The sequence below is a fragment of the Podarcis cretensis genome, assembly GCF_951804945.1.
Source record: "Podarcis cretensis genome assembly, chromosome: 15".
Classification (NCBI taxonomy): Eukaryota; Metazoa; Chordata; class Lepidosauria; order Squamata; family Lacertidae; genus Podarcis; species Podarcis cretensis.
This window is the reverse complement of record NC_137185.1, coordinates 16,157,828-16,180,052: the sequence shown is the minus strand read 5'-3', so window position 1 is coordinate 16,180,052 and position 22,225 is coordinate 16,157,828. Positions and strand designations below refer to the sequence as shown.

Sequence of the window (22,225 nt, the reverse complement as noted above, 5' to 3'; positions counted from 1 at the left end):
TTTTAAAAGGTTCAGTCCACCATCTTGATTTGAAATGGTGTCCAGTTGCATATCGAAGCATAGCTGAAACACTCATCAAACTCAGGAATGTGCATGGAAAATTTGGTTACAAACTCCTTGGGTTTTGATTGGAAAAACATTGCATGGGGAAGGGTTATGCCCCCCACAGTTTTGCCACCCAGTCAAATTCAGAGCCTCCCACCCGCCTGACTACTTTTGGATGAAAATCAAAATGTTGGGTGCTCTGTTCAGGGACCCTCCATAAACATCATACCTGAGCCAGTGCATGTGAAGTCAATAACCCCTTTTCTCCCTCTCCCACTCCCTCTCCCTTTCCATAATAGATATCTGCTCCGGAGCTTAACAGCATCATCCAGAATATAATGACCTGGGTCGTGTCGGCCGTCACCAGCATCCTCTACCCGGCCCTCACCAAGTTCGAAGAGCGGGTCAGGACCAGAGTGTACACCATCTCTGAAGAGTCTGTGCTGTCCTCGGACAACTCCAGCAGCTGCAGCAGCTGCAACGAGGACCTCTACGAAACCTACAGGACCCTCCCCACCATGTCCGCCAGGAAGGTCAGCTTCACGGACACCAGCATCAAGCCCGCCACCTCGAGCGACCTGAGGACCATCAGCGGGAAGCCTGCTTCCCTGCTCTCCTCCAAGTCCTCCTACACCTCTTTTACCAAGAGCACCCAGGTCTCGCTGGACACTGACCTCATCAAAGGGAAGTTGAAGAGAGGGAAGACGGCCATATTTCTGTCCCCGACCAAGCACTGTGGGCTGCTGACCACCACCGCGAGCATGCGCAGCTCCAAATCGGACAGCCAGATCACCCAGATGCAGAAAGGTCCCGTCGACAGCCCTGAGAAGCCGGGCGCTTTGTATCATGGCAAGCGCAAGTGCATGATGTCAAGGGGGATCTTTGGCAAAGATACTACAACAACTACCACGACTGGCACCACCACCACCACGGACACAGAAGGGCTTTCCTTTGTGGAAGGAGAACAAAAGCCTCCTCCTCATGGCCCTATAGACCAGAGAGAGGGCATCTGCTTGAAGGACCTCAAGAGCATTTTTGCTGAGCTGAAACTTCCCCTCACCAAAATCACGGCCATTATCCTCGACGACATTTTCAAAATGATACTGGTGGACCAGGGCTGCTCTGTCAGCATTTCCGTGGAGGACCTCCTGGAATCCATCTCCGAAAGCCTTTTAGGCAGCCCGCCCTCAGGCCAGCCAGTCGCCGGGTCAGTCTCCAGGATCGCCAGCTTCGTGGCTGCTGACATTGTGGAAAGTGTGCTCAGCAAGCTGCACTCCACCACTCAGAAGAAGTATTTCGAGACCATCTCCAAGGACGGCTTCATGGCCGAGTGCAAAGTCATGTGTGTCATGGCCTCCGGGAAGCATTCTGCACCTGACCCGTCCTTCTGGCGGTCTCGGATGCCCCTGTCCCTCGAGTCGACGTATGAGATCGCGGAGGAGATCGTTCAGATTATCATTGAGAAGCTAAAAGTGTTCGCCACCTCGAGCCAAACGAAAGTGTCCCAGTTTGAGCTGTGTGCCAAGATTAAAGCCATCGGGATGCCTCTGAATCAGCTTTGTGCATCAGTCCCACCGCACACGGTCGAATCCGAGGCAGCCAATGCCCTAGTGAAGGACACAATCCGCAAGATAGTTTCCAAAACGGTTGCTTCCTCAGAGACAAACCTCCTCCAGTATGTGGAAGAGATGATTGCCAGCATCTTAAACTTCATCCAGAGGCAAATGTGCCCGGAAGGGACGCTACCTACCAGGGAGAGCTCGATTGTACTTCAGCTCATCAATGACGTGTTCAACAGCTTGAGTACAGAAAAACTCCAGGGTATTTATCCAGCGGCAAAACCGAGACCTTGCCTCAGAGTGCAGGGGGAGCTTCCCAGCCGCGGAGCTTCTCCTGATCCCAATGCCGCGACGGTAACGGGAGCTACACATGTGTCAGGTGAGAAATCGCCGAGGAAGCCGTTCTCTCCCGTTAATGTCCCTGGTATGGTCATTTATTCTGAGATGGAAGCGGAGGAAAAAGAGAAAAGGGAACCCGACGGAACTTTGTCATCGGTCAACAAGGAGCGGCAAGTGCTGCTGACAGAAGAGGCCCCGGATAAAGTAAGATATGAAAGCTTTGGGCTGGAATCCCGGCAGTGGAACAGACTGAGCCCCAAATCAGCTGAAGCGGAAAAAGAGGGCAGGACCGATGCAAAAGGTGCAGAAAAGGACATGGAGCATTTCGTCCAAGACGCCATTTTCTCGTCTCTTGGAGGTCAGCAGAAAGGACAATGGGCCACAGCTGGTGAGTGGTCCTTGGAGCAGGCCTTGCAGAAAATGGAAGAGGACTTCAAGGAGGAAGAGCAATCTCCGATAATCCGGACCGTGTGGAATCTCTTGAATGAAATGTTCCAGCATATTTGGGCTGAGCAACCGGTTTGGCCCCCTGGCCCTCCTCCTCCATCTCTTGCCCACATGGACATCAGTCGGTGCCCGCCTGAAGAGCAGCCAGCCTCCAAAGGGCACACTGCTGAGCTCAGGGCTCAGGCTGTGATCCCAGATGCAGACGTCAGCACTTTTGCCTGCGATCTGGTGAAGACGGCGTTTGAGAAGATATCGCGCGCCACTCAAACTGAGGCGGAGGGCATCCGAAGCAGGCACTCGAGTCTGATTATCACCGACATCTTCCCTCTTAATGTACCTGCAGACACCAGCAAAAATCCACCGACGGTGCATTTCAGAGAACCAGAGACAGCTTGTCAGTCAAGACCTGCCCAGGAGCAAACACAGACCAGCCCCACAAGCACTGCAGAAGATTCAGCCAGGGCTAGCCAGCCCGAGCATCACCTTCCACCCAAATCAGACCTGGCTAATGACCTGGTGCAAACATTTATCTCAAAGCTGGAAACCTTTGTCACCTGCAAAGTGGAATCCCAGCTTTGCTCAGACATGAAAAACCTCAAAACGTGCATCAGTTCAGACTTCTCCTCTGCCATCCAGCAGGAACTCAGGCGGATGCTGGCGAATCAGTGTGGGGGTTTGCCCAGCTGCTTAGAAGGCATTTTGAACAGTTCTGTTTTAGGTGGGAAGGAAAAGGCACTGCGGTCGTCTCACGCGAACTTAAAACCATATGCCCAGGAAGTGGCCAAGATGGTGCTGAAGAGCCTGAAGCATGGGCTGGACAGGGAAGTGGAGAAGATTTCCATGCCTCCCGTTATATTCTCCGAAAGCATTGCCGCCAGCCAGATCGTCAGCCTGGTTTTGATGGTCTTTGCCCCCTCAGAAGTGCAGTGCTCTTTACCCCGGCAAGACAGCATTTTGGAGAAGCTTTTCAGGAAGAACCCTGACTACAAAAGAGATATCCAGGCCCAAATCCAGAACACAGTTGAGATGTTTTTAAATGAAATCTACCAGACTGTCATGTTGGATGTGGGAAGCGCTTCTCCTTCTCCCTTGGCCACCGAGAAACTTCACACACCTGGGACTTCTAAGGCAGGAACGCTCAGCGCCAAGAAAGTCCCCTCTGCTCCTTTGGTGGGGAAACCCGACGTCTCGCTGGTTTCCAATGACGTGGTGGACATTGTGCTTGAAGATCTAAGCTCTGGCCTTGCAACTGTTCTGAATACAAGGGGAGCCCTCTCTGACCGACTCCAGTGCCTCCTCTTTGACCTTATTCAGAGGACTGTTGAGCCTCTCACTCAGCTGGCTGGACGAGAGGCCAAGGGTGGACTCAGGAGCCATTTCCTGGATCACAAAGCAGATCGCCACAAAGTTCCAGGCCTGACAAAAGGCAGAAAGACAGCAGAGTTTGGATCCAAGCAGCTATCGGAGTTGAAGGACTGTTCCCCAGAAAGGATGGCAAAATACTTAGTCGACAACATTTCCCACAGGCTGGAGCTGTTTGCCGAGGAGAAACTGGAATCTGAGTTGGCCACAGATGGTCAGCCGAGAGCCGGAGAGGGCAAGGCGGGCAGCCACCGCAACAAAGCCAAAGTTGTCGTCCAAGAGTCCCTGTCCAACTTGAGACTCTGCGCTGAGAAACTGACCAGTACCATCCTGAAAGTCATCCAGGCGGACCTGGAACGGGAGATGCTTTCTTGCCAGAACATCATCCCGTATGAAGAAAACGCCTCTGCCAATGAGCTCATGAATGACCTGCTCAAGATTTTGTCTGTCCAAATAGCTCTGACGGAAAACGAGGTTCAGAAAAGGGTTCTGAAAAGGATTTTTAGGCAGCAGCCGTCGGGGCAGAAAGGAGGTTTCTCACTGGTGACAGGAGTCGAAGATGTCCTCAACCAGGTGACCCAAAAGGTTGTGGGCGAGTTGGGCCACCTACCGTCTTTTCGCACAGACTCCTTATGCTTTGGTTCCGAATCAAAGTCTTCTGCCTATAATGGGATGATAGATGCCATCTCCCAGGCAAATGCCGGGAGTGTAGCTGGTGAAATTGTGGACAGCGTGTTCACAAAGATCTACTCCATTGTCATGGAAATGCTGTTTGGCTCAAGGGATGGGGACAATTCAGGCAGAAAAAAAGACCCATCTGTGGAGGCATCTTCCCCCACAGGGAAATCAGAGATCCAGAAGATGACTCTGGCCCTTTCCCAACTCCACCCTACACCGCAGACCATTGGGGAAGAACTGGTCCAGAATGTGCTAAACAAAATCGCCTGCTTTGCGGCATCCAATTTGGAAGAGGTCCTCCCACAGTCCATGCAGCAGAAGCGGAGGAGGCACTCCGGCTTCCAGTATGAAATGCATGGTGGTGACGGCATGGCAGGGAGGCCCCAAGCCTTCTCCGACGACTCCGAAACCTCCCTCATGAGAGCGAGCTTGTGCAAGTCAGACTTGACAGTGTACGCAAAGGATGTCGTTGGCAAAGTCCTGGGAACCATCATTGACGATTTCAAAACCGAAGATTACCATCGGACAATACTACGGGTCAACACCTTATCGTCGGAGCAGATCTCCCTCGCGAGTGATCTGGTGCATTCCATTGTGCAAGACCTGCATATTGATGGCCCGCATTCTCACGTGCACCAACACACCACCGCAAAGTCTTTCAGGATGGACAACGGGCAGATGTATCTCCAGATTGAGTCGACCACAAAGGACATCCGGGGTAAACCCAAGTGCCTTTTCTACGACGACTTTCTGACTTACCTCAAGCAAGTGCTCCCCAAGGAAGGCATCTTGAAAGACATATTTGAGCAGCAGCCGTTGACCGATGCAAACATCAACGAAACCCTCAAAATGCTGCAAGTGGCAGAGAGCATCGTAAGCGAGGTTCTAATGAGGACCCGAGATCTTGAGTCGTCTGTTTGCATCCTGAAGAAGACACAGGGAGAGCTGAACGAGAGGCTCTTCTGCTGCAGTTTCAAGAGATCGGAGGCACCAGGGCTTTTCCACAGTGATTCCCAGGCCGAGATCGGCTCAGTTGCCAGGGACATTGTAGCCAGTGTGTTTGAGAATGTGCATAAGTGTCTGATGAGCAGCATTCCTGCTACGTCAGACGGGTTCCCGGGGAGGAAAATCCCACCCAAAGGCCGAAAGAACCGGTTCACCCAACCCGACTTTCCTTTCTATAATGTTTCACTGAAGGGGGCCATGGATACAATCGACAAGATAGCCAAGGAGACAGTAGAGTGCACCGTCCTCATGCTGGAGACCTTTGTGGCCCGGCATTTCAGGCGGGACTTCCGGTGCAACTTTTTGGAAATTGTGAAATTCCCACTGGAGAGCCTCTCGTTTGCACAGTTGACCCGCTCTTTGGATTCTATCTCGGCCCAGGTCGGGAATGTGGCGGAAACTACGATGGACGGCTTTCGGAACAAGTTGCAGGGGGAGAAAGAGAAAGGAGGGCTGCCAACTTTGGGCTCGACCCATAACTTCCTGGACTTCTCCAGGCTGGGCAGTGCCGTCACCAAGGAGTGCTTTGAGACAGCCATCCGGCAGGTGCAGATGCTCCATGCCGAACTGAATGTTTATGCCAACAACGCTGTCAGCAGTGTCCTGGAAATTATCAAGCACACCTTGGACCGGGAGCTCTCCCAGAAGGAAGCCACCCTGTTCTGCAGCTCCTCGGAGAGCCTTGTCCTGAGCGAGACCATCAGCGTCATGCTGGACCGCTGCAATGAGAGCCTGACCGAGATCACGTCCGAGCTGATGGTGGAAAACCTACAGCTGGAGATGTCGGGGCGAGCCTTTGGCAAGGACAAAACCCTCTTTCAGGATCTCGCTGCGTCGCCAGGCAACGTGAAAACTACATCCAAGAAAATCAGGAGGATAGACACGAGGGATAGCTTCCCCCCGATCAACGTCCCCGGGATGGTGATCTATTCAGAAGAAGAGGCCGAGGTGCAGGAGGAGATGCCCTCCAAATTCCCTTCCGTCTTCAGGTACTCGGAGTGGGATGCTCACGCCAGGCCAGAGAGGCACCAGTGCTTGCCCGGTTGCCTGTCGGCCCCCAGGGTGAGGCCTTCTGGGAGACGGAGGCAGGACAGGGTCTCCAACAGATTCCGGCTGGATTTCCCGGAGGACGACTGGCTCCCCAGGCAAAGCTCCATTCCTGAGGGGACCATTTTGGAAAAGCTGTTTAAGAAAACAGGGGACTGTGAGGCTGTCCCAAGACACACTAAAACAGGGCACCGGAGCAAGGTTGGCACCATGCACCAGCATGAGCCCTTTGCCAGAGGCCCTGCACCAGAGAGTGGCTGCTGTTCCGCCATCTGCCCTCTGAAGCTGGGCCACGCCGCCGAGGAAATTGTCAACACCCTCCTCTGCGAGTTTGGCGTGGAGAGCGAGTCCCTGTGCTACGAGAAGAACACGCACCTTTTCCCGCTGAGGGAGGGCTCTAAGCCCGGGGCGCACGGCTTGCTCAGCCGGTGGGATAAGAGGCAAAGCGATTCCAGCGAAAGGGCAACGACGGAGGAAAGCTGCTTCTTCATGCAGGAAGGGAGCAATTTGCTTTCCAAGTGGGAGAGCAATCAGTACATCTTCAAAAGCAAGAGTCCGGACAGGCATAAAGACCTGGAACTCCTCGCCTGCTTCCACGTCCCAGACCTCTGCGAGATCCAGACGTTGGCCAACCATATTGTCCTGAGCGTCATCAAGGAGCTGATCGCCTTCCGGCCAAAAGGTAAGCCTCGGGGCTACGTCGTGGTGGCCCCTTTCAAGGAGCTGACTTATGCTCTGCGGCAGCCAAAAACAGGGATGGAGACAACGGTTTGTTTGGGTTCCTTTTGGTTTCTTGTTTTCCCCGGTCTTAAATCCAGTTCTTCACATTTCTGCAGCATATAATCATAGGATTGTAGAGTTGGAAGGGACCCTCAAGGGTCCTCTATCCCAACCCCCTGCCGTGCGGAAATCCCAGCGAAAGGATCCCTTGCAGGCTGGAAATACCCTTTAAAGTTAGTAAAAAGCTTAACATTACTTATTGAGATGTAAATTGGGCTGATCTGCCTGTTCTTTACAGGGTGCAGAATTAAAAAAATAAATACATAATTTATTATTGTTGGGGGCATCTTGAAAGAGATATTTGAGCAGCAGCCGCTGAACGACACAAACATCACTGAAACCCTCAAAATGCTGTAAGTGACAGAGAGCATCATCAGCGAGGTTCTAATGAAGACCCGGGATCTTGAGTCATCTGTTTGCATCCTGGAAGAAGGCACAGGGCGAGCTGAGTGAGAGGCTCTTTTGCTGCAGCTTCAAGAGATTGGAGGTTCTGGGGCTTTTCCATAGTAATTCCCAGGCAGAGATTGGCTCCATTGCCAGGGACATTGTGGCCAGTGTGTTTGAGAATGTGCATAAGTGTATGATGAGCAGCATTCCTGCTACGTGAGACGGGTTCCCAGGGAGGAAAGTCCCACCCAAAGGCAGAAAGAACCGATTCACCCAACGCGATTCTACTCAGAGTAGACTCAATGAATTGATTGCCATGGCTATGGTGAGCTGTTAATTTCAATGGGTCTAACCTAGAACTTAGTTGGGCACACAACCCCGTTAATAGTTAACAGTAACAGTTTTTGCCCCAAACCACCCAAGTTGGGACTTCCAGAATTGGTTCGTGGTATTTCCAGGGCTTCACGCCTGGAAGAAGCGGACCATTTGGATCCCTTCCAGTCGGGATTCAGGCCTCATCATGGGACTGAAACTGCCTTGGTCGCACTGGTTGATGATCTCCGGCGGCTAGGGACAAAGGTGAGAGCTGTTTCCTAGTTCTGCTGGATCTCTCAGCGGTGTTTGATACCATCGACCATAACATCCTTCTGGACCATCTTGAGGGGCTGGGAGCTGGGGGCACTGTCATACAGTGGTTCTGCTCCTTCCTCCTGGGCCGTGTTCAGAAAGTGGTGGTGGGGAATGAGTGTTCAGACCCCATGGCTCTCACTTGTGGGGTGCCTCAGGGTTCTGTCCTCTCCCCCATGCTTTTCAACATTTACATGCAGCCGCTGGGAGAGATCATCAGGAGGTTTGGGCTGGGTGTTCATCAGTATGCAGATGATACCCAGCTCTACCTCTCTTTTAAATCAGAACCAGTGAAGGCGGTGAAGGTCCTGTGTGAGTGTCTGGAGGCGGTTGGAGGATGGATGGCAGCTAACAGATTGAGGTTGAATCCTGACAAGACAGAAGTACTGTTTTTGGGGGACAGGAAGCGGGCAGGTGTGGAGGATTCCCTGGTCCTGAATGGGGTAACTGTGCCCCTGAAGGACCAGGTGCGCAGCCTGGGAGTCATTTTGGACTCACAGCTGTCCATGGAGGCACAGGTCAAATCTGTGTCCAGGGCAGCTGTTTACCAGCTCCATCTGGTACGTAGGCTGAGACCCTATCTGCCTGCGGACTGTCTCACCAGAGTGGTGCATGCTCTGGTTATCTCCCGCTTGGACTACTGCAATGCACTCTACGTGGGGCTACCTTTGAAGGTGACTCGGAAACTACAACTAATCCAGAATGCGGCAGCTAGACTGGTGACTGGGGGTGGCCGCCGAGACCATATAACACCGGTCTTGAAAGACCTACATTGGCTCCCAGTATGTTTCCGAGCACAATTCAAAGTGTTGGTGCTGACCTTTAAAGCCCTAAACGGCCTCGGTCCAGTATACCTGAAGGAGCGTCTCCACCCCCATCATTCTGCCCGGACGCTGAGGTCCAGCGCCGAGGGCCTTCTGGCGGTTCCCTCATTGCAAGAAGCAAAGCTACAGGGAACCAGGCAGAGGGCCTTCTCGGTAGTGGCGCCCACCCTGTGGAACGCCCTTCCAACAGATGTCAAAGCGATAAACAACTACCTGACATTCAGAAGACATCTTAAGGCAGCCCTGTTCAGGGAAGTTTTTAACGTGTGATATTTTACTGTATTTTTGGTTTCTATGGAAGCTGCCCAGAGTGGCTGGGGAGGCCCAGCCAGATGGGCGGGGTATAAATAATAAATTATTATTATTATTATTATTATTATTATTATTATTATTATTCAGAAGCTCCCTGAGGTGTGTGATAGTAAACCTGTCTGTGTTTCCTCCCCCAGATGCTTTGGATGAGAAGGGTTACAGGGCCTCTTGCCCAGCGTGGAAGCAGGAGATGATCCAGTCTGAATCAAGGTGGCTCCAGGAACGGATCTGGAGGAGCACCTACCTGCCCCACTGCAAGAGGCAATCCTCCTGCCTCGATGTGTTTTGGGAGCCCTTGACCCAGGCAGTGGTCTCCAACGTCATCCGGAGCATCCTGAACCCCTGTGCCCGGCAAGGTGCCAGAGAGAGAAGCGATGGCATTGAGACCAGCCTCTCCATGTTCTGCTCAGTAGACTCTTGCTGCCCTGAGCATGGAATCAGGGGCCCCAAATCGGCTCCTGTCAACATCAAAGAGCTGGCGTTCCACATATCCGAGAGGATCCTGAGCATCTTGTGTGAGAGGAACATCTTGCAGGAGACAGTCAGCAGGAAAGGCTTCCTGACGAGGAAGTCAAGGTACATCTGCCTGCCACCTCTCTGCCTGGCGGACTTTGACGAGGTTTACCACCCTCTCGTGAAGGAGGTTGCCCACCTGCTGTGCCTGGAAATCGAAATCAGGTGCAAATCCATGAGCGAAAGGAAAGCTCGGGACGCACTGCCCCAGCAGCAGCCCTACTTCTCCTCTCGTTGTGCCTGCGGAGCTTCCAGGGGAGACTGCCGAGGCCCCAGCGACATCAAAGGGGTGGCTTGCTTGTCGGCAATGGACCAAATGGCCCACAAGAACCAGCGGCTCAGCTGCGTCGCTTCCAACCTTGACAGCTTCATCCGCAGCTTGAAGTCCACCGAAGCAAAGCAGGTCGTCAACAAAGTCCTGCACATCATTTTGGACTCGATGTGGCCTGGTCAGCCTCAGGGCAGTTTCACGGGGCACTTCCCGGATGCCCGAGCTCAGAACATGTCGCGATATCACGACACAGACCTGATGCCTAAGAGGCAAAACCTTTATTCGTCTGTGTGCCCGCATGCCTACAGGCTGGGCAATGAGATCTTCAGTGGCAACCTGGGACTCTCGCCCAAATCCGTCGTCCTGCTGGACGTCGTGAGCGAAAAGCTGATCCGGACCCTCTTGGACAAATGCATCACAACGGACCATTTCACTGGCACCTTTGCTTTTGACGAGTTCCCAGAGGACGAGCAGTTCTGTGACATCCGGAAGAGTGCCAGCGACGGCGAGCTCTTCCAATATTCAAGCAGGGAGGTGGAAGCCCACAAGACGGACTCTGCCTCCACCATTTTGACATACGACATCCAGTACAGCGAGGAGCCCTGGGTGGAGCCTGAGGCAGGGGTGCCTTCCTACGAGTCAGCCCTCGACATGTTGGCACATACCCTGGTGAAACCAGTGATCACAGAGCTTTCCCACAGCATTGATCATCCAGGGCATGGGAAACCTTACTCGAAGAAGGCCGTGGGGTTCTCTCAGGGGCCCTGCAAAAAAGGACGGGGGCAGAGCTTTGGCAAAAAGCACCCGCGAAGTGGTAAAAGTGACATGTACCACTCATTGCCGAGAGGCAGGCGGCCGGAGTGGAAAGCGCCCGTTTCAGGGAGGCATCAGGCCCGCAAGAGTTTGCGGGACAGGAACAAGACAGTGCTGGAAACGGCCATGCAGCACAGGACATACAGTTCCCGGGCTCTGAGCAGCAAGCATGCGAGAAGGAAGCCTCACTCTGCCACTTGCAACGTGAGGACTTACCGGAGGGAAGTGGTGACCATGTCGGGACGTGGGGATCACAGGCAGTTCCACCCAGAGTTCACTACCATTTACTCTGCGTCGTTCCTGGAGGAAGTCATTTGCCAGCTGTTGTTCAAGATCTTCTCTTCGCTGCATAGCAAATACAACCGGGACACCTGCATCGACCTCCAGGAGATGAACACCCTGTTTATCAGTGCCCTGGTGGAAGAGTTTACAAAGGCTGGCGTGGGGGTCTTGACGAGGGCCGATGAAAAGGCATACTTCCCGCAGGTGGACAGTCGAACAGTCAGCAAAATAGTTGACTCCATCTTAAGGGAGTTTGGGTTCCAGCTGGCTGCCGACCGAGACATAGGCAGGGACATTGAGTCGTTGGCTGAGAGGGCATCTGAAATTATTCTGACGGAGATTCTGGATTACCAACTGCCGCCGGTGGTTTGCCGGAGGCTGCCGCGGAATGCCTTTCGAAACATCAAGGCCGAACAGATCATCCAGAAGGTCGAATGTTGCATCTGCCTCCCCAAATTCCAAAAGCGGCAGCAGCCGACCCCGGCGTACATTACTGTCTTGTCTCAGAAGTATTTGGAAAGGGTTGTCAACCAGATGGTGAATCAACTCTTCCCGCCCTGCGAGGGTGCGAAGCGAAAGCCAGGGAAGAGGGAGGTGTCGGGAACAGATTTTGATGAGCTCTGCTCCTACATGATCAAACAAGTGATGGCGTCCATTTCCAAACACAAAATCTGGGTGGCCAAAAAGGATGCCCCCTGCCGATCCCATTCGGAGACGGAGATTCAGACCATGGTCAATTCTGTTTACAGGTATATGCTGGAGAAGGCTGGCTCACAAGAGTCTATACAGAAAGACATCAAGTGTCGGGATATGGATTTTATAGACTGCATGACCAGCTTCATAATTCAGGAAATCACGAACCATCATCTTCAGAGATTTGTCTCTAAAGAGGAGTCCTCTTCAGGATGCCCCGACCCTGAAGCTCTGTCTGAGGACATTGTCAGGACTGTTCTGGATAGCCTTGGGGAACCCTTGGGTCCCTGTGGAGGAGTTTTCCCAGCTCGTTTCTTAGAAGAAATTGTTTCCAGAGTTTTAGCCAACGTTCTGCCTGTTTCCAGGGACAAGAAAGAATCAAGCAAAGGGTGGCATGAAGCTGAGTTGGAGAGAATTGCAAAGCAGTTGGCCTGTTCAATCAACTTGCATTTTGGTAAGGCTGCAGTTACCGGAGTCCCAAAAGAAGATGAGCCGAGTTTAATGGGCCCCTTGATGGACATTGTTGTCCAGAATGTGGTTGACTCTGTGTGCAACAGTTTGATGAAAGAAAGAGATGTTGCTTCGCCAGACGACCTCAGCAGCGGGAGACAGAGTGCCCTCTTTGACAAGATTAAGAGATTGGTTGAAAAAGGCATCTCTGATTATCTTCTCCATCCACTGTTTTCTGGAGACTTGCCCAAGACTACACCTTCAACTCCATTCCATGAGTACGTTTCTGAAACCCAGGAGGAAACTGAGAGCCGGTCTCCATTCAGCACCTTCCTGTCTTCAGGATTCCTGAAAGATTTAATCACTGGACTGTTGTCAAAAATCTTCCCTTCCACATCCATGGACAAAAGGCACCTGTCGGAGTCAGACTTCAGCAAGCTCTCCACCCAGCTGCTCAACGATGTCCAGATGAAGCTTTTGAAGCATCAAATCAAGGTTACAAAAGACCCAGAACAATGTGAGTATTCGGAGGAAGATGTCCAGAACATGACCGATTCCCTGTGCAGCAAGATCATACAGAAATCTGGCTCCCTCGAAGCCGTCCAGAGAGACGTGAAGAATAAGAGCAAAAGCCTGATTGACCGAATTGCCGGGTTCCTTGTGGGTGACATCCTGCAGCAGCATGTCCAGCCTTTTGTAGCCAGGCAGGAGTCTCCTACCTGGGACAGAGCAGCCGCAGGAGACTCCATGTCAAGATTTGAAGTGTACAAAACCACCGTCAAGCCCTTGGACCTGCGGCAGGCAAGCATGGCGGGGAAGAGAGGCCCATCGAATCCTTCTTCGTTCCTAGGAGAAGTAATTTCTCAGCTGATATCAAGGATCTCCAACTCTTTCTCAGACACCCCTCTAAGTGGTCCCGGGGACTTCATTGGAGACACAGCTGTGAAGCTGGTGAAGTCACTTACGAAGGAGCTTACGAAAGCTCAGCTGCACATCCAAGAGGGTCCTGAGGAGCCGCCCCTGGGCTCCCTGCCAGAAGGCAGAACCTACAAGGACAGCACACAAGACCTGGAGCCTGAGGAACATACTGATGAAGAGAGGCATGTGTTGTCCCGCCAGACAGCCACCATGATATTTGAAGGTGCCATCGATCGCATGCTGGGGTCAACAGCAGGTCCGCCTCCTGTGGAAGAAGCAAAGTGCCTCATCCATGAGATACTGGTGGTGGACCAGGGTGTCCCTGGAGCCAATGCTTCACCACCCTACTCCACCGTGCTCTGCTACCCAGTCCTGGAGGCCATCGTTGACAGGCTGCTCTTGCAGATCTTCCCATCTCCTTCTAGTAGCACTGCATGCCTAGGGCAGGGCGAAGGTGGCTTTGACTCTGAAATGAGCAGCACAATTGCGCAGCTGAAGAAAGACATCCTGGACATTGTTCTGAAGCAGGCCATCTGGATCAGCACTTACGGCAACAGGGGAGAAGCTGGCATTTCAGAAGAAGCCATCTCGTGCATGGTGGACTCTATCTACTGTGACGTCTTGCACGAAGTGATGTTGCAGCAGCCTTTCCCACAAGACAAAGAGAGCCTGCGGAACTTGTACGTCACTCAGATAGCTTGCTTCATTATCAACGAAATGTTTAAGTATCATCTCCAGTCTACGACATCTCACGAGGCGTCCTCTTATGTGGACCCTTCTGCCGGAGACTCCCTAAGCTCCTGCATGACGGTCTTCCCTTTCATTCTCCTGGAGGACATGCTCAACCAGCTCTTGGAGAGAATATTCCCCACTCCAGAGAGCATCAGCGCTTGCGTTGGCAACCAGGTTGACTTCTCAGAGACAGATTTCGCCGAGATGGTCGCCAACCTGAAACATTATGTCATTGCAGAGATTCTGGCACATCAAATCCTGCTGGGAAACACCTCGGGGCAAACTCCAGAGATGGACGAAGAATCCAAAGAGGACATCGCCTGTTCAGTTTACAACCAGATTTTGCAGAAGTCTAACTCCCAAAGCGAGCTTCAGAGTACTCTCAAGGTCCGAGGGAACAGCACCCTCCGTGAAGTTGCCAATTTGCTCATAAGGGAGATTTTGAATTTCCACCTCCACCCGTTTTTAGACAGCAGTGATTCTGCCACCCGCGAATGTGCTAAATTGCAGAAGGAAAAGAAGCTAGTTTCTCAACGGATCTACTCTGCAGCCTTTTTAGAGGATGTTGTTGTGGCTTTCTTTTGCAAAATCTTGTCCTCCCCAAACTTTTTGGCATATTCCAAAGACTGTTGTTTATCAGAGTCTGAGATGAGGGATCTAGTTACCAGGCTAGTCAATGCTTTAGTGTGTGAGTTCCAAAGATCAGAAGTCAAGGTCATTCATGGTGCGGAGGGAGACCTCCCTCTCCCAAAGATTGTTCCTGAAGAAGTGATTCATTTAAGCAACTGCATCTATGAGAAGTTGGTGGAGCAGCTTGGATCGGAGTGTGAGATTTTTAAAGCTTTCCAAAATGAAGGACATTCATTAGCAGAAAAGCTAGCTCCACTAATAATCAGAGAAATCTGTGCATACCAGCTGATGCCTTTGTTTAATGGGGATACTTCCCCGTACCTGTTCTTGTTTCTAGAAGCTGAGACAATCCTTGACCGAGTGGAGACCATCCTCCCGGACACCACACCCTCTGGCTCCATGTTTGGAGAGATGTTCCTTAAAATAATGCACAAAATGTTTCCGTCATGGGTCCCTGGAAGCTCGCCAGATTCTCCTTTGGGCAGTGTAGGGAAGAGAAGTCCTCTCAGGAAGAAAGCAAGAAGAAAACCATCTCCCGAGGCAGGCAAAAGTATCCAGAGCCTCATGGACAATATCTGCAAGGCCGTCTGCGTCAAACCCGGGTCTCTAAACCAAAACTACGAATCCACGGAGGAAGAGAGTGCAGCGTTTCTCTGTCAATCAAGGCCAGACTATCCACTTCCCAAGTCACACTCACCTCCTGGAAAGTCTCCCCTTCCCACCTATTCTACACAAACAGACCGCTGGACGATCCACTACGTTAAGCCACACTCTCCTCCCAGCCAACTTTTGTCTCCTCCTCCCACCACGTCCGCAAAACCAGACTGCTGGACAATCTACGAGGATAAGATGCCCTCGCCTCCCTGCGGATCTCACCCTCCTCCTGCCTTTCCTGCAGAAGCAGGTGACTGGACGCTCCAGCGCAAAAAGCCATACTCACCTCCCAGTCAACTTCCGCCGGTTCCTTCCCCCAGCTTTTCTGCAAAAACAGCTGGCTGGACGATCCACCACATGAAACTTGGGGAAGGAGAGGTGCAGGCAATGCAGTTTGAGGATGGAGGAGGTGCTTATTCCTCCACCTTCTTGAAGGACATTTTTAGTGGGCTGATAAGCAAGTTGCTCTCGTCAACAACCAGTGTGTGCCCGGTGGAGAAGAAAGAGGCAATGCCTGTGGAGGAGGAGTCCTCCGTCAGAAATCTAGTGGAATCCATTTTAAAGGAGTTTGCCAAGTCCCCGGTTAAGGTCCTGCAGCTCCCCACCAAAGGGCAGGGTTTCCCATCTGTGGGGAAGACGGACGTGGCTAAAATCATCCATGCTTCTCTGTGTGGCATCTTGCAAGATCGGGCTCCTGGAGCCCCTATCTGGGCAGGCAAGGAAAGCGACCAGATGTTAGTGGAGAGAGTGGCCAGTGCGATAAAGAAAGAGATTCTAGGATACCAGATCCAGGGGCTGCCAAGGGCACCCCAGAGCCAGACCTCAAAACCTTTTGAAATAGGAGAGATGGCAAAGAAAGTGTTGATGGAGGTGAAGAAGAGCAGCACTCCGTCCCCAGTCAGCAGTGACAAACCAAACCCGGTCCTAGTGTCTCAGAGGTTCATACACGAGGTTCTCGCAATCCTCTTGTCCAAAATTTTCCCCCTCCCCACGACATCGTCCGATGACACCGAGGAGCAGTGCGCAGAGTTCGATTTCATTCACATGAAGCTCCTGAGCAATGTGATGTCAGAGATCTCCAAGGACAAGAATGCTGAGGTCCAGTACCTTGACAGGGTGCAGCCCAACCGTGTCGTGAGCCAAACGGTGGCCAATACCGTCTACCACCAGATTTTGCCGGAGTTTGGAACTGCATCGGCCATTGAGAAATGCATCAGGACAGGCTGCACGATCCTTATGGAAAGGATCACTGACTTGGTGATGAAAGAGATTTATGGGAACCCGATGCAGGCGTACTTTTCGGAGGAGCTTGGCCGACAGCAGGAGGCCATGGAAGCGGAAAGAAACCTGGAGGAACAATATGGGGGTGGTCCTGAGGGTGCAGAGCGTGAGACACCACTGCGATCCCACCTCAAGGGGTTGTCGTCCATCATCATAGAGGAGGTGGCTGCTAAATTCCTCTCAAAACTGTTCAATGCCCTCCCTGTGGATGACTTGGATACAAGGAGTATTGCCTTAATGAAGGAGGTGGGCAGAAAGATGATCAACTCCTTGCAAAGTCTTCTTTCAAAGAAGAATATGAGAGTCTGGCAGCATGATGAATTGGAGGACCTGGGCTCAGAAGACAGCCGGGCAGTTGGGGAGGTTGTGGATTCCGTCTACACTGACATCCTCAGACATTCCAGCTCTGAAGCGTCTATGTACGATGACTTAACCAACAAGAATGAGGACTTTGTCAACCGGGTTGCCTGCTTCATGGTGAGTGAAATCTCCGGGCGCGATTTCCAGTCGACCACGAACATGGAGGACGAGTTGCCCCGCTCCAGTGCGGAAATAAAGCTGGAAACAGACAAGATCATCGAGAAATTCCTTGGCAATATTGGGGCAATGGAACCCACAGAGGTGCCCCTGGTCACACAAGTGCCGGTGGCTTTCCTGGAGGAGATCCTAAGCAGGTTGCTCACGAAAATCCTACTTGCCCAGAATGACTTGGGCGTCCAAGAGAAGAAGGCTTTGTCCAAGACAGATGTCAACGAAATCGCTTGCCAGCTGAAGACGTCCGTGGAGAAAAAGATGTCAAAGAACAAAATGGACCTGGTGACCTACAGCAACCAGCCAGAGCTGGACCCCCAATACGAGGAGAAGGTCAACCACGTTGTCCACAGCGTCTTCAGCAACGTCCTGGAGAAATCCGGGTCCCAGCAAGAGCTGTACGACGACGTGACGACCAACAAGGTCCTCTTCCCTGAGCAGGTGGCCAGCATCATCATCAATGAGGTCTCCAGCTGCTCCATCAGCGGCAACCCTTGTGACGAAAACTTAGAGAACGAGACCGTCAGTGCCCTGGAACTGAACCGCATTGTCAGCAAAGTCTATGCTCGGGTCAGCTCCATCGAAGAAGAGGACGAGGACGAGTTGGATTTGGCAGATCTGCCCACTGTGCCCGAAGATGCGGAAACCCTGCTGCAGAAGAGTGATATGCCGGTGAAAATCATCCCCTGCATCGGGCACAAGGCGCTGAAGGTCGACCCGGAGATCGTCGCGGAGCACTTAGCCGTACTGTCCATCAAGACAGAGCCCCTAGAGAAGCTGAAAAAGACGTGCATGTCAAAGATAGGCATGAGCCTCACAGAGCTGAGGAGAGCCTCGATGTCAGGGAAGAGTCTCTCTAGTAACCTCGGCTTTCAAGATCCCAACAAGAAGAAAGAACGGAGGCCCTCTTTGGATATGGCTGGGCGCCTTGGGGTGAGGCCGAAGGAGGTAGGCAGGGCAGGGTGGGGTGGGAGGCTTCTTTGCATGTGCAGAAGTAGATTTGGTTTAAGGCAAGCATGGCCAAACTTGGCCCTCCAGCTGTTTTAGGACTACAACTCCCATCATCCCTAGCTAACAGGACCAGTGGTCAGGAATGATGGGAACTGTAGTCTCAAAACAGTTGGAGGGCCAAGTTTGGCCATGCCTGGTTTAAGGCACCCTGCCCCGAGCGGAAGAACAATCAAGGCTTCACGTTAAGCCCCCATTCACTCTCATATTTAGAGTGAATTTCAGTAGCCAAGATTTATGCCTTGGCTACCATCAATCACTACATAATTATCTCTGTTAGCAAGCTGCCAACAGAAGATAGTCAGTCCGCCATGATCCTCCCTGGAAGTCCCAGAACTTTGTATACTATCCCAAATGTGGTCACACCATAGATTTGTGTGATGGCGTTGCTAGTATAGACTGTTGATAGGAAAACTCTTTCAATATCATGTGCAGGTTTTTGTAACTTGGGTTGCGTTCCGAAACTTGTCAATTGTTCATTGTTAAGTCGTGATCTGAGGCTCTCCTAGGTGTGCCTCTCCTCGCAGGTAAAAGGTACTGTCCTCCCCCCCCCCTTCTGTTCTTGCACTTCCAGGCGGTCTGCAGAAACTCCTTCCAAAGCCTGATGAGGCCAGACATCACGAAGGTCGAGCTCCTGAAGGACGTGGAAAGCAAGCAGGACCTGATCCTCCGCCTCGTGGCCCACGACATCGAGGACAACCAACCTGGCAGGGCCCCTCACCTCAGTGATATGGAGAGTGACGGGGAGGAGCAAGTCTTGAAGGAGCACATATCCTTCTACTTTGAGGTCCCGCCTGCGCCCAAGCGGCGTGAAAGCTCACATTCCACAGTAAGCAAATGGCTCAGGGAAGGAAGAAATGCAGTCCACAGCTGTGTCCTCCTAGCTGAGGGAGAGTCGCCTCTTGATCCACAGGGGCTCAGGGAAGGTCTGGAACCAGGTCTGACTTTAGCAGATGTGGCGCCGGGGTGCAAATATCCGCCCAGCACTGCCAAATTACCACAGATAGTATTGGGGTGGCCATAGTTGTGCACTGCCATCCATGGGGGTGCGCAACTCTCCCCCATACCACTGCAAAAGAGCGATCCTCGCAGAGGCTTGGGAGTGAAGTTGCGCCCCTCCCAAGCCTTCACGGGAGGAGAGCGATCCTCGCAGAGGCTTGGGAGGGAAGCTGCACATCCACCAGCCTTATGGTTGGCGGGGTGCAGCTGGCAGGCTTGCAGGGAAAGGGGAGGCCTCCGGCAAAGCTGCACAGCTCCCCCACATGCTGGGGCGCCCCTGAGAGGCTGGCGCCGTGGCGCAACACATCACTAAGCCCTATGGGAAAGACGGCTCTGGTCTGGACTCAGGTCAGGATCCTTGGAAGTCTGGGGGAAATGGGAGGGACACTAGTAGGACCAAGGACATAAGGACGCAAGAAGAGACTACTGGACCAGGCCAAAGGGGACTCATCTAATCCCACATCCTGTTGTCACAGTGGCCAACCAGATACCTGCGGGGAAACCCACAAGCAGGATTCAAACACAAGAGCACTGCTCCCCTCCTGTGGCTTCCAGCAACCAATATTTAGAAGCATTGCTGCCTCCAGCCACGGAGGCAGAGCATAGCACACATGTCTAGTGGCCGTTGATAGCCCTCTCCTCCACAAATTTGTTCAATCTTTTTTTAAAGCCGTCCAAGTTGGTGGTCATCACCAAGGCTGAAGAGCAGGGTTAGATGCAGCGCGGGGGGGGGGGGGGGGGGCATTCTCTCTGCCTAGCCATTAAACAGTGTGCTGCCCAGGCAATAAATTAGCAGAAAACAGATATCACAGTAGGAAAATAGGAAATGTTGGAGGGTATGGAGATTTGTGACCCCCCCCCCCGAAGCCAAGGATATAAGTAACTATACGATCTTTAGATGATAATCTGAAGGCAGCCTTGTATAGGGAAGTTTTTAAAAAATGTTTAATGTTTTATTATGTTTTTATATATGTTGGAAGCCACCCAGGGTGGCTGGGGCAACCCAGTTGGATGGGCGGGGTATAATTAAAACAACGGAATAGGATATCCTTATTTTCATTGGGTTAAAGCCTCAGCGCCTAGGGCTTGCCGATCGAAAGGTCGGCGGTTCGAATCCCTGCGGCGGGGTGCGCTCCCGCTGCTCGGTCCCAGCGCCTGCCAACCTAGCAGTTCGAAAGCACCTCCGGGTGCAAGTAGATAAATAGGGACCGCTTACCAGCGGGAAGGTAAACGGCGTTTCCGTGTGCGGCTCTGGCTCTGGCCAGAGCAGCGATGTCACGCTGGCCACATGACCCGGAAGTGTCTCCGGACAGCGCTGGCCCCTGGCCTCTTAAGTGAGATGGGCGCACAACCCCAGAGTCTGTCAAGACTGGCCCGTACGGGCAGGGGTACCTTTACCTTTACCTTTATTTTCATTGGAGAAACGTTGAAGGGTGTGCAACATTAACAAACAACCAAAAAATAACAACTTAAGCACTGTTGAATCCACAAAAACGCTCTCCCGACTCTCAGGACTCATAGTTGGATTCCACTCAGTTCATCAGAAGACACACACACATAATGACTGTGGCAGCAATTCCCTCTGGAAACAGCTTTGAATGCTCCAAGGGCTGGAGGGTGGGGCAAGTCAGGTGGGAAAAGCCATTTTAAATTGCATTTTAACCTGTATTTTAAATTGGTTCTCTCCCCCCCCCATTATGTTTTTATTGTGATTTTACTGGTGTTAGCCGCCCTGAGCCTGGCTCTGGCTGGGGAGGGCGGATTATAAATATAAATTATTATTATTATTGCCTGATGGTCAGCACAGTCTCTCTCCCCTCAGGATGCAACCTAAGAGTCTAAGCTTTAAGGAGATAGTGAAGTTGGCAGAGAGGTCAAAGGGACTTTGGGGGTCCCTTGCTGTGATGTGTTCTAACCTCATATGGTCTAGCCTAGGGCTGCCATACATCTGGATTTTCATGGATATAGCCGGAATACGGCAGTGTCTGGGAGGAAATTGCTGAAACCCATGTTGGAAGTCTAGATTTTGTTTAGCTCAGCAACTTCACTCCCACCCCCAATTCACTTTTTGAAATACAGTCCTGTCAGACGTTTGGGTTCCAGAGAACGTTTGCAAACCCGAACAATCGCTTCTGGGTTTGCAGCGTTCGGGAGCCAAAACATTTGACTCGCAAGGCGTTCGGGATCCAAGATAGTACAAACTGTATGGCAATCCTGTCTAGCCCTATCAGCAAGCTGCGATGCAACCAAACTTCCAACTGTTCTGAGGTTCCCCTCCCCCCCTCTCGCCCTCAACTAGCGCATCCCAAGCGATCCTCTCCTGAGGAAGACCCCCAGCAGTGCGAGCCGGAAGAAGAGTTTGTCCCTGAGCAAATGCTGCCCCCCTTTGACCCTGTCCAGCAGCAGCGGTGAGGCCAAGGAGAAGAAGGAAGGCCCCCCTATCCCACAGATTGAGGTCACGGCCCAGTCCACGACCAGCCAGGTGCAGATGGTGAGTCCGTGAGGGAATATGGCCCCTCACCTCTAGAGAGAGACGGGTGTGTTCCCCAGGAGCAGGAGGGACCCCTTTATCCTTTCATTACCCAGTTTGTGGCCCACCCCAAGCCCCCCAGCAGGAGGGCGATAGAGAAATCAGGTCAGATAAGCCGTTAAAGTGAAACATGGCGGACATTTTAAAAAGAAAGATCCGTTATACCGTAGGCATCCATTTGGAATACAGGAACTGGGAAATCTTTTCATTAATGTGAGATAATATAGTGGTACCTCGGGTTACAGACGCTTCAGGTTACATATGCTTCAGGTTACAGATTCCGCTAACCCAGAAATAGTACCTCGGGTTAAGACCTTTGCTTCAGGATGACAACAGAAATCGTGCAGCAGTGGTGCGGCGGCGGCGGGGGGGGGGGCATTAGCTAAAGTGGTGTCTCAAGTTAAGAACAGTTTCAGGTTAAGAACGGATCTCCAGAACAAATTAAGTTCTTAACCCGAGGTACCACTGCATTTAATGGGTGTAATTAGAGGTTTAGTTAGAGGTCTGA

General features: G+C 52.2%; 1 protein-coding gene across 1 annotated transcript in view; it reads left to right on the top strand.

The window, feature by feature from the left end:
• Window positions 1-22,225, top strand: part of FSIP2 (fibrous sheath interacting protein 2) — a 38,568-nt gene that overhangs the window by 11,700 nt on the left and 4,643 nt on the right. Inside the window, exons 14-17 of the mRNA XM_079954462.1 lie at window positions 345-7,164; window positions 9,550-18,128; window positions 18,763-19,017; window positions 21,487-21,678. Coding sequence (XP_079810588.1) covers window positions 345-7,164; window positions 9,550-18,128; window positions 18,763-19,017; window positions 21,487-21,678 — 15,846 coding nt within the window. The remainder of the gene's footprint in view (window positions 1-344; window positions 7,165-9,549; window positions 18,129-18,762; window positions 19,018-21,486; window positions 21,679-22,225) is intronic.